This window comes from Botryllus schlosseri, chromosome 13, assembly GCF_051294905.1.
Source record: "Botryllus schlosseri isolate E-star chromosome 13, Bs_hap1, whole genome shotgun sequence".
In the NCBI taxonomy this organism is placed as follows: domain Eukaryota; kingdom Metazoa; phylum Chordata; class Ascidiacea; order Stolidobranchia; family Styelidae; genus Botryllus; species Botryllus schlosseri.
In genome coordinates this window covers 18,392,635-18,409,530 of record NC_137248.1, presented here as the reverse complement: position 1 = coordinate 18,409,530, position 16,896 = coordinate 18,392,635, and the positions used below count along the sequence as shown (strand labels likewise).

General features: G+C 40.7%; 1 protein-coding gene across 1 annotated transcript in view; it reads right to left on the bottom strand.

The window, feature by feature from the left end:
• LOC145454760 (dynamin-binding protein-like) overlaps positions 1-16,896 on the bottom strand; it is a 34,702-nt gene that overhangs the window by 4,980 nt on the left and 12,826 nt on the right. The window contains exons 8-18 of the mRNA XM_080332745.1: positions 15,484-15,643; positions 9,271-9,352; positions 7,483-7,654; positions 6,394-6,507; positions 5,659-5,834; positions 4,951-5,162; positions 3,492-3,660; positions 2,818-3,019; positions 2,475-2,624; positions 823-966; positions 11-115 (exon numbers count right to left, since the gene is read on the bottom strand). Of these exons, the coding sequence (XP_080188871.1) occupies positions 11-115; positions 823-966; positions 2,475-2,624; positions 2,818-3,019; positions 3,492-3,660; positions 4,951-5,162; positions 5,659-5,834; positions 6,394-6,507; positions 7,483-7,654; positions 9,271-9,352; positions 15,484-15,643 (1,686 nt within the window). The remainder of the gene's footprint in view (positions 1-10; positions 116-822; positions 967-2,474; positions 2,625-2,817; positions 3,020-3,491; positions 3,661-4,950; positions 5,163-5,658; positions 5,835-6,393; positions 6,508-7,482; positions 7,655-9,270; positions 9,353-15,483; positions 15,644-16,896) is intronic.

Sequence of the window (16,896 nt, the reverse complement as noted above, 5' to 3'; positions counted from 1 at the left end):
GCCAACTCACCTCCATGTAGTCGGGCTGGAACTTATTGTAGGTTTCCATATTGTCAGTAAACTTCGGGACGCCATCGCTGTTTTGGTGCACCATCGACAGCAGAGGATCCAGCTCCTGGCAAATCAAAGGCGCAAGTTAAGGAACTTTGCAAACTTAGAGAACACAAACCATTAGTAGGACTGAACAAAGCAGAGTATCCGAGTATCATTCATTACGACATCATAAGAATGTGGATGATGGTGAAAGTTATAACATTCTATGCGACCGCCAAGAAAATAACGGCAGTTCTACGACAAAGAAGGATAGTTTGTTTTTATTCACCACACAAAGTATTTCATTGCACTTGACAATACTACGGACTGATCATGATCACAACTTTAGAAAGGTCATCTCCACTACCGTGTATCTTTGTACTTCATGTTTTTCACCATGATAGGACAAACGACCAATTGAGGTTTCAAGACTTCCAAGTTGAGAAAAAAGTATCACGCTTTGTTGCGCCGATAGCAGACGATATAGCCTATATATAAACGTAAAACCTTGTAAGCTTTCACACCCTATTTAACGTCCACTTGCGATTGAATATAACCCAAATACGCAATAAATATGTATATTCAGGTTCTGTACCCACAAGCATCATTTTGAAACTATAATGGTCGTTGGTAATTCAAGTGGTCAACAGCATATAATCGCAGTACTTTAGTACACCGTCTCTCGCTATTAGATTCGAATCATTGCAATTAATACTCTGATTCAGATTAGAGTAGCCTACTCAAATCACGGCGGCCAAGCCATATCCATCAGCTAGTCTGAGATCTCACTTGTAAAAGTTTGCTTTCAAAATCGCGGTGTACCCTCGCAAATATGGCGGTGCACGAGGTCAGCAGCTTGAACGACAAGTCGCAAAGTTTCGGCAATTCGTCGAGGAGAGATTTATTCAAAGCTTCGTAATCGTGTTTCGCGGCCTGTAAAGAAAACACAGACGAGTCTATCAAAAAGCACAATTCCTAAAAGATCGCTTAAAATCAGGTTTTCTCGATCTTACTCATTTTACGAACATCTTTTAAAGAGTGCAGTAAAGCCTATTACAGCCATTCCCAACCTGGGGTCCGTACAGGAGTTCAACAGGGTCAAAAATGAGATTGCGACGTATTTTAATTATTGCAATCTGATAGTCTTTAGTTAGCGAATGCTTTAATCATTACAGACGTACTATTATGCTATTAAAAGTTTTGAAACATCTGTCATGATTATGTGCCTTCAAGTTATGTTTTATTATAACATAACACATGAAATCATACAGCAACTGTAACTTTTTGGATTCTTCCTCTAACATTGTTTGATTTTCACAGGGCCGCAAGATATCAAAATATTTGCAATTTGTCCTCTTTTTTTCTAGAAGAAGTGTTGAAATGCAATCAAAAACTGGAATCCGATGCCACAAACAACAGGGTTGGTAAAATAAAAGAAAAATACAGAGCGAGATCGGAAAAATGACCTTTTTCTAGTCACCACCTCTAATAAAAGGTAAAACCAGGTAACTTTGCAGTGGAGTCGGAAAAGTTACCTATTTTTCAGTCAACACAATACTATTACCGGTAGCCTACTCAAAAAATTTCCAAATCACTTGTTTTCTTCTCCGGTGTTATAGCTTCCAGAATTTTTGAAGTGTCCCTCTTTTTCAGATCTCAAAGCACGGTAACCCTAAAATTACTGAAACCCCGACTTTCCTTCATTCACAAATCTGCATTTTCGGGAAAGTTGTTTACAACAAATCCTTTTATTAAACTGGTCGACTGTAGCTATAAGGATACCACCGCATAGCCTACACTAATTTTGTGACCGGTGGAGTTGCAAATCAGCCGCAATCCATTTGTGCTGTGGAATATGCAACACCATAAAATCTAGTGAAAGTGGCACTGCCCGATTACCTTTGATCTGCATTGGTTGGATGAGGCTAGAAATGGTTCATTTCAAAAGACACTTCATAATTAGATACCAAACTCTATGTGACAACAATGTTTGCTTACTTCAGGCAGGTCACCTCGCTATGAGACATACCCAGACTAAACCAACAAACCCAAGGAGACTGTTGATTTATCGATGATTTACTGATGCTTGATATATTCTATGTGATGACAAAGCAATTTAGTATTGTAGAGTATATGGCAGGTGAAGGGTTATGATAGGTCGAAAAGCTGGGGTTAGTTACAATCACCCAATAAGACCTGTTTCGTGCTCAGAATATAGTCTCACTGTGTTACAAATACACCAGCCAAAATGTTATTCCTTTATTGCGTGGCTACTACAGAGAATGGCGCTCCTGCATCAAGTAAGGTGTCAATTTGATCATAAGGCCCAAAATAGGCCCAATATTGATGTTCATGCATTGACAATACATCAGATCGCAGGCAACAAAATGCTGAAGATTAACCTGCCCAACGAGTAACCAAAAACGTCTATCAACTCCAACCTCGGTTTTCTCTTTCGAGTCCGAGTGCTTCAGTAATCGTTCGTAATCGATAAGTTTATCCAAACGCTTGTCGATGATCGTTTGGGGCGACTTGAAACTGTGCAACAGCGACGAAATAGGGGTCAGAACCTGAAGCTGCACCTGGTCATGCTGTAACAAGAAAGATGACATCAACTCAAAAGCGTTGAGCGCAAAAACGAAGGTGCTCAAAGTAGACACTGTTGTTACTCAAAAATCAACATCAGTGGGCATACTTTTACTTCATCGATGACCACCTCTGCGCAAAACACAGAATACCGAAGAGATTCATAATGAAAACTGCTAAAAACTACCAAAAACTCACAAACTGCCTGTAAATTCGATCTGACATCTTCTCCGCCATGGATTTGAACATGGACACGGGATGGGTGGTGGGGGGTTGCGCCACAATATCGAACATGGCGTTGGCGACCACCAGTTCCGCGTACAGCACGTCGCGACACTTGTCACAGTAGGAGTCCACGTTCTGTACAAAGAGTTTGGTGGCGCGCTCCATGACTTTGAACCTGAAACGAAATCTCGAATCAAAGGCTTGAAAATGAGATGATGATTTTCGGGTAGCGGGAAATATCCTGACTTAAATTTAATTTGGCCATGTTGCCCACTGCGATAGCTCGAAAAGAAGTTCGTTTTTATGCGCACACGGGCGAAACACAAATCAAATAAAATGCTCATATTCGTGCAAAAACCGAATTCAACGATGGTCAATGATTACTGACAAGGGCTGGGTACAAGGACACAATATTTGCTACATTACATCGTTATTTCACAAGAAAATTCATATTCTTAATTTAGAGCGCAGCTTACAGCACAATTCAAATGTGCTTGATAACTCAAACTCTACAGTAGTGACCTCAAAGTATGCTGACCTTGACCAATATGAGATGAAACACAGTCTCAAGTATAACAAGTCATTTAGCTTAAAAAAACTATGCCAAGATGCTGAATACTGCGCAACAGAAAATACAAAATCATCACCTCCTCTGAACTTCGTCAAACTGCGGATCCCGTTTCTCGCTGGTCGATATACCGGCGGCCCTCTCAAATTTTTTCGTGAACCGCAGAGACTTCTTTTTGATCGACTTCAGATTCAATTTGCTCAGCTTCTCCGTGATACCTTCGTTGTCTGCATCTTTGTACTTGCGGACTGTCACGGAAATATTGTATATCAAGCTGATTGCTTTCGATAGATGTTACTTACTAGCAGAGACGGTCATTAATGAAGAAATTTTCAAGTAAAAGACGATGTAGTTTTAGCACTTTGGGATTTTGTATGGTATCCATGTGATATGTCATGTCTGCGTCGTTTTTACGAGTGAAATCGTCATACCAACTGTATTTAAGTAAATTCCGTCTATCTGCGCTGTCATTAATCCTTTTGCGTCAGCCAAGTAGCAGCTTAGACGGAACATTGATTATAACATCTATTGTTGAGATTCTTTGGTAAGACCAAATCTAATCATCTTTCTGAAACTATTATGTTGAGTATTTACAGAGCTTCGTTCTCTTTCTCCAGTTGAAGTAGTGTTAACATGTCTACAAAATGGCAGCTTGAAAATGTGTATAAATTTACTTCTACTCGAGTACTGACCAGACTTGTTCAAACTAACAATCTAGTTCTTGTTGTAGACTTTGAAAAGTGAGCACGGCACCTCAAGTTTTGCGGACTCTCAAAAGCCAGTAGATCTGGTTCAAGTTGCGCATCTGAGGAAATAGTTGCAGAGCAAACTAGAAAACCCATGTAGTTGGTTGAATCGTGACACTGTTGTGTGATGTTCTTGTGTCATCACTACTGACAGTGGCGTAAGCCAGCGGTGGGTTTTGGTAGTCGAAACCCCTCCCCTTTCAAACTTGGAACCTTGTCTCTTTGAAATGCCGATTCCATCTCCAATATTTCAAAGCTCATTTGCAATTTAGTAATTCACAGAATCAGTAAGTAGAAGTGGGTAATTCTAGTTCTATTAGCGGGTTTTGAAAAGCCAGTAGTTAACAGAAGTCTGATACCGATATTGAGTACTTCGACCAACCCTCCTTACACATGTGAAAGGTTTTCGCTTTTAATGACCACAGACAACGTGATAACATGGCCTACACTAATGCGCGAAACATTGGTGCAATAGCATTGTCGCGACAAATTAACATCGCCATACCGATATTGAGTACTTCGACCAACCCTCCTTACACATGTGAAAGGTTTTCGCTTTTAATGACCACAGACAACGTGATAACATGTGATAACACGTGAAACATTGGTGCAATAGCATTGTCGCGACAAATTAACATCGCCATACCGATATTGAGTACTTCGACCAACCCTCCTTACACATGTGAAAGGTTTTCGCTTTTAATGACCACAGACAACGTGATAACATGGCCTACACTAATGCGCGAAACATTGGTGCAATAGCATTGTCGCGACAAATTAACATCGCCATACCTAAGTCTTTGATTCGCTTGTCTTCGTTAATCTCTTTCGCGATGGTCTGCGTCATTTTATACGCCAGAATAAGTTTGTCATGGTCCGAAGGACAGTCTTTGGTCGACGCGTCGGTGAGCTTGATCAGTTGCTCGATGAGAAGCGGATACTTCAGAAAGCGCTGCACGGGTTTGATAAGAAACGAGCCCAAATCAAAGACGTTCACTTTCGCCCTGAACAACATCGGTGGTGTCATGGATTCCTTGATTTAAGAGCAAAAATTCCAAATCCTTAGACCACATCGGTATGCGTGAATTCATAGAACAGCTCAACATTTCAATTTGTGGGGTGGTGGTGTTTAATTGAATGAGGACACTGATAGATATCGATCAGCCATTTTTATTCGTGTACCGGTAATTCAGATGCTATTTCATGATCGATTTATAGCTATTGAATGATGTTTTTTCACAGGTATGGCATGACACCTTGAAAATCTGTACCAGTAGTGCAGCGACAACCTAGTGAGTAACTGGTAGTCCCATTTTTTATGCCTATTCAAGTGCATGGAGTATGGAGAGGGAGATCTGATAAATTCAAGTGACTCGGGCTAAGTTGATTATCAACACAGGATTTGACCGATACAAACATGGCTAAAGATCTCATAATACATGAAATAGATCTCAATAAAATTCATTGAAAACCGAGGTCATCAGCCGTAGAAGCACATACTTGATACGTTCTAGGCATTCCTGAACGATCTGAGCAAAGTCAGCGTCCTCCTTCATTTTGGCTTCCAAATGCGTCATGGCATCGTCATGATTTCGATAATAGGGGGTGTAGATCTCCTTCATCTCCAGGTTGCAGTCTATAAATACTTGACCAATGGTAGGACCGTCGAAGTCGGTCTGGCGTGGAAAAGAAAAATGATTTTATCAGTTAATGTGTCGAAAACTGTACGTCAACTACGAAACTTTGTGATAATTTACACTGGAATCTAGTGAGGCAAGCTAGGTTGCCGTTTGTGCCTGTTAAACACGAAGTACTAATTTCTTACACAGCTGAAATCTGGTTGTAAACAAATGAAGTTTATCCATGATATATTTACTGCCACTCATTAGAAGTTCTGGTTGCATAACGTAAAGTTGTGACATCGGTCAAGCGCTATGATCATTGACAGTAATTGAATGAGATTTCCCTGTCCATTATAAGATTTCATAGAGGATAACTGCAAACATGCCCGACTTAAAAATCTCATCTGCTTACTCGGGTGCAAGTTTTGTCTCAGCCGATACTAAAACGAATCACTAGATTGCAGCTGTAAGATAGTGAACTTTTAAATTACGGCTTGGTGAAAAATATGATGCCGAGTTTTGGTTATTTGAACTTATCACTATCGTTGCCAATATCGAATCAAGACATTGCCAAAAAGGCAAATCTCTTTTTAAAGTATAACCGTGAACACACCGCTTCCGAAGACTCGTTCTTGAAAGCCTCTTCCATATCCTTCAGTAACTTCTCGGAGAAATCTTTCACGTCCAAGATATTTGCGAATAGCGTAGTGATTGTGTGTTGAGGTATCTGAATACAAATGCTCTCAGTGATAAATAAGAGTAGCCAGACCGTGTAATTGATGTTGGAGAAGCATAAAATTTATTATAAAGGGCGGGGCTTGGTTCAAGTTGCGATTCATCGCCAATGTGAAAGATTGACAAGCATTCACGAGTGTTTCAATGCGGGTTAAATGACACCATGAAGGTTAATTGAAATTTCATAAGATGGGCTATCCCCGACAAGGCTAAATTTTTGTGTGAGCACCCAAGCAACACTTGCATTGGAGAGGCATGTCCAAATTCTAGTTTCGTTTCTAAAATCTGGACCTCAGAACTAACAGTAGTAAGTAGTTTGCAAATGGTCACATCTGACAAGCGTTCCAAAGTTTACAACGGTGGTCTACAGCTTTATAATATGTGAACAGCTGGTAACGCTGTTTAATCCAATAGTTATGCATCAACAAGTGAACAACAGACCAAATAAAAGGCTCCTATCTGTTTGGATACTCCACAGTGTAACCATTCAATTCACAATTAAATTCGTTCCGAAACCAGTGAGATTATGCCAGCATCAATGAAGTAGGAATGTTTCTTTGCATCGTAACCTGTAACTAGTGCTGAGTACACCAATTCAACTTGTAGTGAGATTTGGCAGTTTCGAGTAATAAAAAAATACCCAACAATCGAACTAAGTTTATCCCAACAATTACTATAGTTATTCCCACTGCACTAATTCAGCACCCAAAATATGTTGAGCAAACTTCACGAATATTCATGAAACTAACATATCTCTCAAGTAGTGACCTACAGATTTGCCACAACGCATTATCAAATGGTCACAGTCAAGATGTGCCAAATTATTTGTCACAAGGTATGACTCACAACTTTTTTCTGATGGCTGTAAAAATGTACCAATGTAAATTTTCCATGATATTCACATTGCTGTCCATGAGTGGTACACAAATTATCAATTTTTCGCAGTACAACTTGTAACCCATCCTACCTGTCTGTCAATAAGCTCGTTCATAACGTCTTCCACAGTGATCGTGACAGCTTTTAAAAAATCTCTTTCCGTTTCAACAAGCTCCGAGACAACGCGCAGTCGCTTCTCCTGCCTTTTCTGTCGTATTGAGCCCGGGGAGTGCGGTACAGGGGGGAGCGGAGGTGCCTGCAGTCTGCAAAATTAAATCCACTGTTGATGTAAATACTGATAGTTACATCACCGGTGACTTGTGTGGCATAATGTAATTCCCATCAGTTTGTGTAGTTCAGGCTGTTACAGAGACTTGACAGGCCGAAGGTAATAACTGTAGCCCAACTGCAGGCGATATGGCGTTACCCGATTCCGGTTGTATATATTCCAGTTGCATAAAAAGTGACGTAGGCTACTTTCAGACTTTTTGCCATTGCTCAGAGTTGATTTTCTCTACTTTCGGTTTCAGGATACCAGCACTTCTACCGCGATATTCTTCAAGAAAATAATTTATCGGTACAGCACAAGTTTTAGACAGAAGAGGGCAATTTTGAGGTAAATTTTGCATGAGAACTATTACGTAGTGAAGTGAAAGTAATCTAAATCAGTGGTGCTCAACCTTTCTGACCTCGCCGACTGGTAAAACTTCAAAACAAATGCGGCGGACAGGTGAACCTTCAAAAACCAAAATTCACCCTAAAATTTAATTGCAGCAAATGCATTCAACTCATATATAATATCGGAAACTTCTTTCAATGCCTTTATATACATGATTTTTATATGCGTTTCTATTGAAGTTTCTGCAAGACGAAGCTGGCGAAGATTTATAATTACATCTTCAGGTGGGCACGTTGTTAGTAATTACTTGTCGCAAATTTCATATGTCTTTGTGTGTCTTGATGTGGCAATGGCTGACACCGAAATGCCTATTTCAATAAATTATGCGCATTTTTCATTTGGGGGAGGTGTACCCGTAGTAAAATCCAGACATCTAACGACGTTAAATCGTGCCATGCGCGAAGAAAATTTAAAAAAAGTTGAATAACTCTCCAAATAAACACCCCATAATTTATTTTGATTCATGCGATTATTTTGACACCCCCCCTTCGGTTTGGGGTGCGACATGTAACATATGATTAAAAACGAGGGTTTATCCAGGCTCCTCCTCGCTATCCGATCTGCGTAAGCGGAGTCTTAAAGAAGCCTGCAAGTGGGCCGTGCTACCAGTCGGCAGATGCAGAATGATAATAAAGAATATCGGCCTGGTGTAATTGACCATTGTAGTCGAAAAACATGAATACCGCAAACAACACAACAAACGAGAAAGCGGGTATCCAATCAGCAATTTGTCTTTTACATCGAACACAAAGTGCTTGTGGTTGTAGCTTGCGTCGCGGCAATTGTTTGCTGATTATAATGACATATCAGTCTGGAGTACTGCATTTCCCTATCAACGTTCGCGAAGCGTTAAAAGGAAATAATAAATTCCAAGTCTCAGGCAAACACAATAACGCACTGTCCGATTTCACTCACCAATCAAAACCTGGCTCACGAATTATTGTGAGAACAGGGGCGTGACTCGAGGCGCTTATGGCGCAATATAATTCCAGTGTTTGGGACATTTGGAAAATGTAATAAGAAACTTTAAAATGAAGTAATTCTTTGGTTGAGAAGCACTGGTTTAAATAATTACCACTCTCGACTGAGATGAGATGAGATAAGATGTGCTACGCCCATAGATGTGTGTCAAATCATATGCCATGAGAGCAAACATATTGTACGGGATCACATGCAGGAGCATTATGAAAATCTACTCACTCATCAGAGACCGTTTCAGCAATCGTCGGTCGTGCCTGGGAATATTGTTCCATGCTCTCATAAATGTGATCTTGTTGGTCATCTGAAACAATAAAGTATTCGAAGTCCCCATAGTTTGATTATGTATGCATCTCCACAAGTTAAACAAGTCCTTTGTCCTTTTAATCTTAAAGTAAAACTGTATCTTGTATAAATACGACACTGTTTACACTGTGACCAGTTTGACCTGACATAACTACATTAGGTGCCTGTAAATAGATATGGTGTGCCAGCTCAAGAGTGCTGCTCAAACACATTAAATTGTGAAGATAGAGTAGGACTTGGAAAGGTGGGAAGTTTCCCTATGATTTACAAGTTTGGCTCTTGCCATCACCGACACTGCCACATTGAATCATCCCTTACAGTTAACAGGCTGGCATCGTAGGGTTTTTCCAAAAAATTTTGCTTCACTTTTCAAAACTGTAAAACACGACCGCAATTGGATTCGAAACCAACAAGTAATAGATCGTTGGATTCAGAATGTCAACGCCTAACAAATTACACCACGAAGCAAGACGAGATCAGGTCAACCGAGCGTGTATATAATCAAGAAGACGAGATAACCTTGTTGTAAATAGGTACAATGTACATGTTTTGGTTTCTTCCTTATGGAGTCCACAAAGTATAAGTGCGAATTAATAGGTGCTATTCACTGCGACAGAGATAACATCTTCTGAACAAACCACGAGTGATCACTTTTGCTCAACTTATTCCATCAATACTATCAAAACACTGTAGAGCGTTTCACTCGTGCGTCAGCTGGTCAGCAATATATAAAATTGACTGCATACTGTGACACCACACAGGATTTAGAGGAAATTACAAAAATTGGATGAGAGCTTTTCATTTTCACGACTAGCTATGTGGAATCGTACCTCCGTCCGAATCATGCGTGCTATCCCACGAGCTATCGTCAGAATAACGGGCAATCTCATCCGCTGGCATGTATGCGTTCTCATATATCGGATTAGAATCTAATTCTTTGTCTTGTACATTGCAACAGTCGTCTGCAGGAGTGATTTCAACACGCGGGATAGGCCTATACACACTGGGTCTATCCGGGTGCTCTCGCGGTTGTTCGACTGTGTCGACACGCTCTGGAGTTTGTTGGATGAACATTTGTGTGTCATACAAGGGATTATCGAGATTGATGGTCTTGGGTTTTGGTTTACGCGTCCAAAACTTTTTTTCCGGTTCGCCCACCATGCCATACACTTCCGCATCTAACATTGCTGCGTGTGGAGGCTGGGGTCCGCCGTCGGCTAGAATGCCTCCCCCACCATAGACGCCTTCCTCGTCCATCAGAGAAAAGCAAACTCTAATATTTTACTAATGTGTTGAATTGAGTTAACCGTCTTCAAATGAAAATACACAGTCATGCTATACTACCTTCCAACCTTGGTATCTACTAAATAATTTTCAAATCACTCAACCGTACTCCCAGTTATAGTAGCAGTGACCCTTACTGGAAACCAATCTCAAGTAAGTAGATAATCACTAGGGCAAGTTTTTGTTGCAGTTGAATCCGTGGAAAGTTGCATTTATTCATTTATTTTTGAAGAAAGTTGCAAAAGTTGCATTTTGACCACATTTTGCTCGGTTGACTAAAAAAAAAAGGGCAATTTTCCGGCTCAGCTCCTGAAATACCCGTAAAATCGTTACTTCGGTGCTGTTTCACGGTGTTTCAGTCGAATTTGGCCGTGTATTTCACCAAAATCGTAAATACTTTCACGAAAAATCGAAAAAGTTGCAAAATGTTGCAAAAAGTTGCATGAAAAAAATGGACAAAAGTTGCACTATAAGATTCCTTCAAACAGCTTAAAACAGCATTCTACATATCTTACGAGTATTTAGGAAGCTTCCGGAAGCTGTAAAAAAAAGTTGCCAAAGTTGCAAAAACTTGCCCTAATAATCACAGATAGTGTTACTTCTACTTTGTTAAAACCAGGTATTAACGACTTTTAGCACCAATCAGGTAAATGATGTGTAAGATTGTATGACTGGGAAGTGCATAAAATAGGGAATCAGCCTTTGACAATGTCTGCACTTTATGACACAGAAATGAATAGTTCAAGTGGAATTATATAACTATAGAACAAGATATTCACTGACACATTATACATAGGCAGCATCACCATACCAATCAATGCAAGCTTTGTGGGTAGCTACCACTGAACGACCACAATTTCAGCGTCTATCACTTCACAAGTCCCTGCTACCACTACAGTGACATCTGGCTAATTATGAACTGCGACTGATCACTGCATGTCACAAATTAAACATGCAGCATATTACCTCCAGCAAACTTACACCGCACGGCTCATAATCAAACGTACTGCATACTGTTTACGTGCCAGCGGGGCCTACGATATTTAAGTAAGATAAGTATCGTAGGCCCCGGTGCCAGCAACGCTAAATAAACATCCCAACCATGGTGGGAAATACCAGAAGAGCTCTCAATACGGTGGCATAATGCCCCTTTCAAAGGCAGCCTGCGAAATTATACATCACTGCCATGCCGTAAAATTACAAGTAAGATTCTACTAACAATGGACACTGAAGTAATAACGTTTTTACGGTCGCCGACAGAAGACAAGACATTCGTTTCGGAGTTATAAAGTCGCGCGTGTGTAGGCTATGTAATTAACAATATATATCGATCACAAAAACAACAGGCGTTGCGACACATTATTGCGTCGGGCATAAAGTACGTGCGAATGTCAGCATAACACTCGCATACCATGCATGCATCAGCGCTACGCCAACCCAAGAATAAATCGCCATTCGGGTTCACCACCTTTCGCACTATTTTACCGCGCTAGGACCAACAATACCGTTCGCTCACACTACGGAATGTTATTTTCAACGCGCGGACAATTCACGCTAGTGCGGCATTGTACGTCTGCACGAACATAAAACATATCTAGGTTAACGCCTGAGGCTTTGTTATTATACTTCAACCAGCCGCTACGTAGCAATCTGCCTCGCAATAGTCAGAATATTTTCCGGCAAGCAGAATGGCCAGTAATCCGCCATCGAAATTCGACAGGAAGTGATATAAGTTGGCGAGAGCATCTCATAAAAATCGATATCGGCAAACCACCGGTGCGATTGACTCACAGCGGGCGTTTAGATTTCAATTTACAAAGAACTTCTCTAGTTACAAGGCCTGCCGATCCATTGAATAACATTGCTTGATACAAAAGAGGCTCCAGTATAAACGTAGCGTTGTCTCAACACCGCAAATACGCACAATTGCTCATACAGGCTCGTTTATGCCCGCATTCAAAGGTTACCAGAAGAGGGCAACTCCGTACAATCTCACCATGACCTACTGTCGGTGTCAATAATACGCAGTAACAGAGACTAATTACCATCATAAAACCTACGGACAGTGATGAGAAATGAGGGACATAATATCAGCATTTAGTAACAGCATCAGGGCACACACGATCATGTTCCCGCAGGATTTGAACATGGACTTTTGCGCGTTGCATTAAACTCACAACTCGAGAAAGATATGACCGGAAAACGGCCAAATACAGTGGCCGAAAGTGATACGAAGGAGAATCCAGATTTTAAAACAACTCCCAACGCAAATTAACTCGAACTTTTCGTCCGCTTCTAACCAAGCTAGTTATTTTAGCAGCGTTCCTGATCATTCTCAAGCACCGCAATTTCCCTACATTCTTGACGGTCTACAATAAAAACCAAGTGTTAAATTCAACGGATTCTTTTCGATGAAATTAGATCGCAAAAGCTCGAGACACTGCCGTTAGACTAAATGCCTTTAAAATGCGTAGCAAAAATTATAAAGAGTACTGCGCCGAATCGCTCACGCTCAATACAGCTGTCTTCAAAATGCCATGGCATAAATTATTACTTAATCCTTCGTCGACACGAACATAGATTAAACCTTCGACACGGCCGCTGTCAATCGTGTGCGAACTCAATCAAACGCTACGCGAGTAAACATAGCCACCTCAAAGCTCAAACCACCGATCTGAACGAGATACCTCGGGCATTTGATCGGGGGGCATTTGATCGATGCCCGATCGCCGGAGTGTACCAGATCTATTTCGGCGACGCGATCGTAACATATTATTAGCGCCGTCATCCGTTAATAGCCAGGGCGCGTGACCGTTTCGCTATCTGTTTCGGTTGCAATAAACGTGAAGTGCGCTAAATTAGTCAGCCCCGAGGGCATACACGTGATGCATCACAAGTCCTGACGTAGCGGTGTGGGTAAACAACACCCGCCCGACGGAGAAACGACTTGTGCGCAGCAGATTTGGACAACTATATAGTAACTTAACCTAACTAGTTCTAATTCTTGTAATCTTATTTGACTAATTTATTTCAACGATTTGCCGGTAATCCAATTCTTATCTACTTTGTGAAATATTTCTATACTCCCATTTTATTCTAATGTAATTTCTGGCTAGCCTGAAAATAATACTGGAGGACTGTATAGTGCGAAACGAGCCAAGTTTGGTGTACAGACGCTTGTAATCCGTAATTTAATTACATTTCCAGGTCTTTGTGATTCAGTAATTATAATCCTAATCTAATTTAGAAAAAAAACTATGCACCATATCTTTATAATTCTAACAAGCTTGACTGAAAAATTTCTAGTTGTCAAACTTTTTCACGCAGACGTAAACTCGCGGAGATGGAGTGCGGTTACAGTCCGTTGCGGGCCCAAAACAGTATTTGCTTTTACTCTGCCCTAAAACGTACACAAAACGGCAAACCGACGTCTGGCATTGTATCTTGATTATATTTCCTAGACAAGAGTACGCGAAGATGGCATTATACTAAAAACTTTACCGACGATTGAGCCAGACGCCCCGTTTCAATTTGACGTTCACCCGTGTTTGCTGTCCGATGCCATCTCGTAATAAATTATTATACAGAAGTCTTTCAATAAAGACGATGGCCCAACGTATAGGCCAACTCAGCAGAATAAGTTACGAATGTTTAAAATATGACGGCTATCTGACGGAGACAAAACGTGACTCGTATATCTGATCGTACTAAAAAACATAACTCCCAAATACTAACGAAATCACATTCCACGCACTACCACGTAAGCAATTACGATCCAATAACAAAATACCACCGGATTACTCCCGAAATCTCAAACGATAAAGCCGGTAATACTAATAATCGCACATCATAAAGAATATCTGCTCCAAACCAATACTGCTGCACCACACGATTGTCGGCGTTACGGTTACAAACGCGATATCAGATTCTGAGATAGCTATCTATCCACGATTGACCAGAAACCCATACGACATATGGATAAGCCGTCGATGAAACTACCGAAGTAGGAAATGATACGCTCTAACGGGGTAATAAATACGTGTATCAGCTCCACGAAAATGGACTTAGCCCGACTGTTTCGTGGTGCAGGCGGAACTAAGTGGAATTGGCCGGCCCCATGGCTCTTTGATCCGCAATTACGCGTCGGCAATACCGAGAAAATGACCTCCAAAATTACAAGGCTCTTCAGTTCCAATGCGACAACACAAACTTGAAGTGAACTGTACAGTGTACAGTGCGAAACGAGCCAAGCTTGGTGTACGTACAATCATACAGATACATTTGCCACTCTCACTCTCATGCTTACAAGAACACACTGTGACTTGATATAAACTGAACTTGATGTTTGTTGCATTTCTTCAACAGTTCGGAATGTAATTCAATTTTCGAGATTTTGTGTATTCTATCATTCCAATTCTAATCTAATTTGAAAAATACTGTACACGCCGATAATCCTAATTGTAACCTAATTTGGAAAAAAGTTATCCAGGGCCTACGATATCGATTTCTCCGCCCCCATTATTAGAAATTTCATGCTTGTGACCTCATAATCTGTGACACAATTGTTGATATACAATGTTCTTTCCAATTCTCTACTAGTAGCTGAAGATTACCCCTGACGAGTGTCAGCCGATAATATCCACGTCCATTTCAATAAAAACACACTATTCATCTGTATATTGAAGTTCTTCAAAGCTTATCTATAGAATAGTTGAACGCTACCAAAATGTTGATCCAAGCACAAAGCACATAGCCACATACAGATGTCGGCATATCAACCGCGTACTAGCCCGGCTCTCTAGCTCCCACCGCAGGAAGACAACGAAAAGGCCCATTCGTACGTACCTAAGAGGTTCTGAAATTCCGTCTGCAATCTTCGCAAGTTGGCCTTGACGAATTCCATATTCTCCGATATCTCTCTCCTCTCTTTGCCGTCCAGCGTGCTTTGATAGAGACTTGTTAGGTCGCTCTTCATGCGGCTGTACTCCTCAATGTCTGACCGTATCTGAGTGGGAATGAAAGTCCAGGGGTGGTCAAGGTACTTTGGACAGTGACCCTAATATAGGCTAGTGCATGGATTCACCAGATTGATTTAATTGAATTGCACAAATATAATAAGTCTGTTGATATACAAAGTTCTTTTGAATTCTCACTAGTTGCTGACCATTACCCCTGGTGGCGTCAGAAGAAAATATTCAGGTTTATTTCAATGTGAACATATTATTCAAGTGAACGTTTAGGTTCTGTACTGATAAGAGTCTCTCTAACTAGCCTATAATATCGAAAATGGCAAGCATTTCCCAAATTTTCTAACGAACATTTTGTTGAATTAAATAGACCTATGGATCAGAAAAACAACATTTGAGCAACAGAGCCTAACCTTAATCCTCACCCCAGAACTAACCCCCAACCCTGTCCCTAACTTGACCTTTTTTTAATAAACACATGATTCAATAATCTCCATGAATTCGCGTGGCTTCCAATGAACTATCAACAATTCATTAAGTTGCATGCATGACGCTTGTGGAAAGGCTAACATCCTCAACGTGCTGTCTACTCCCTGTGTGAAGTCACACCATGCCACGAAAATACCAAGATACATTTTCACAGAATAGTTACTCCACGCTCCGCCAATGCTATATCACAGCAAAGGCATTGTCCCACTAGTCCCACATATTAGGGTGTGTCTATCATATCAATGCCAACAAAGCATCATAACGAGAATGAGAAGAATAGCCTGATGTTCAGTAACAATGTAGAAGTTCAGCCAAGTCTGAAAAATGTTTAGTTGCTTTCTCAGTATGTAGGGAAATTTCTAGATTGAAAATACCATCTGCCAGCTACAGTCTATCTTGATTAGACTGCACTTAATCCATACAGGAGGCAGACATGTATCAGATTACTACCTACCACTACTGACATTTCAAGATTCTGTACTGACATCAAATCAGATTAAATCCCTAACATACGGGGTAAGGTGACTGGATGCTAAAGAAACACGCATCCCAATGTTGACTCAAGCGATAGGTCGTGTTTATCTCTTGATGATTGTATGTATCAATCAAAGCTGAACAACTTATGGAACATTTTGTTTATCAAGCAGAGATTTTTTCTCTTAGTTTACAAAAGAACTTTTGCAAGGAACAACGCAGATTCCGCGAGATAAGCGGTTGAGCAACATCATAATATGTGCCTGTATAGTGAGTAAATACTTTGACGCACATGGTAGTTCAGTGTTGAAAATCAGCAGACCCTAGT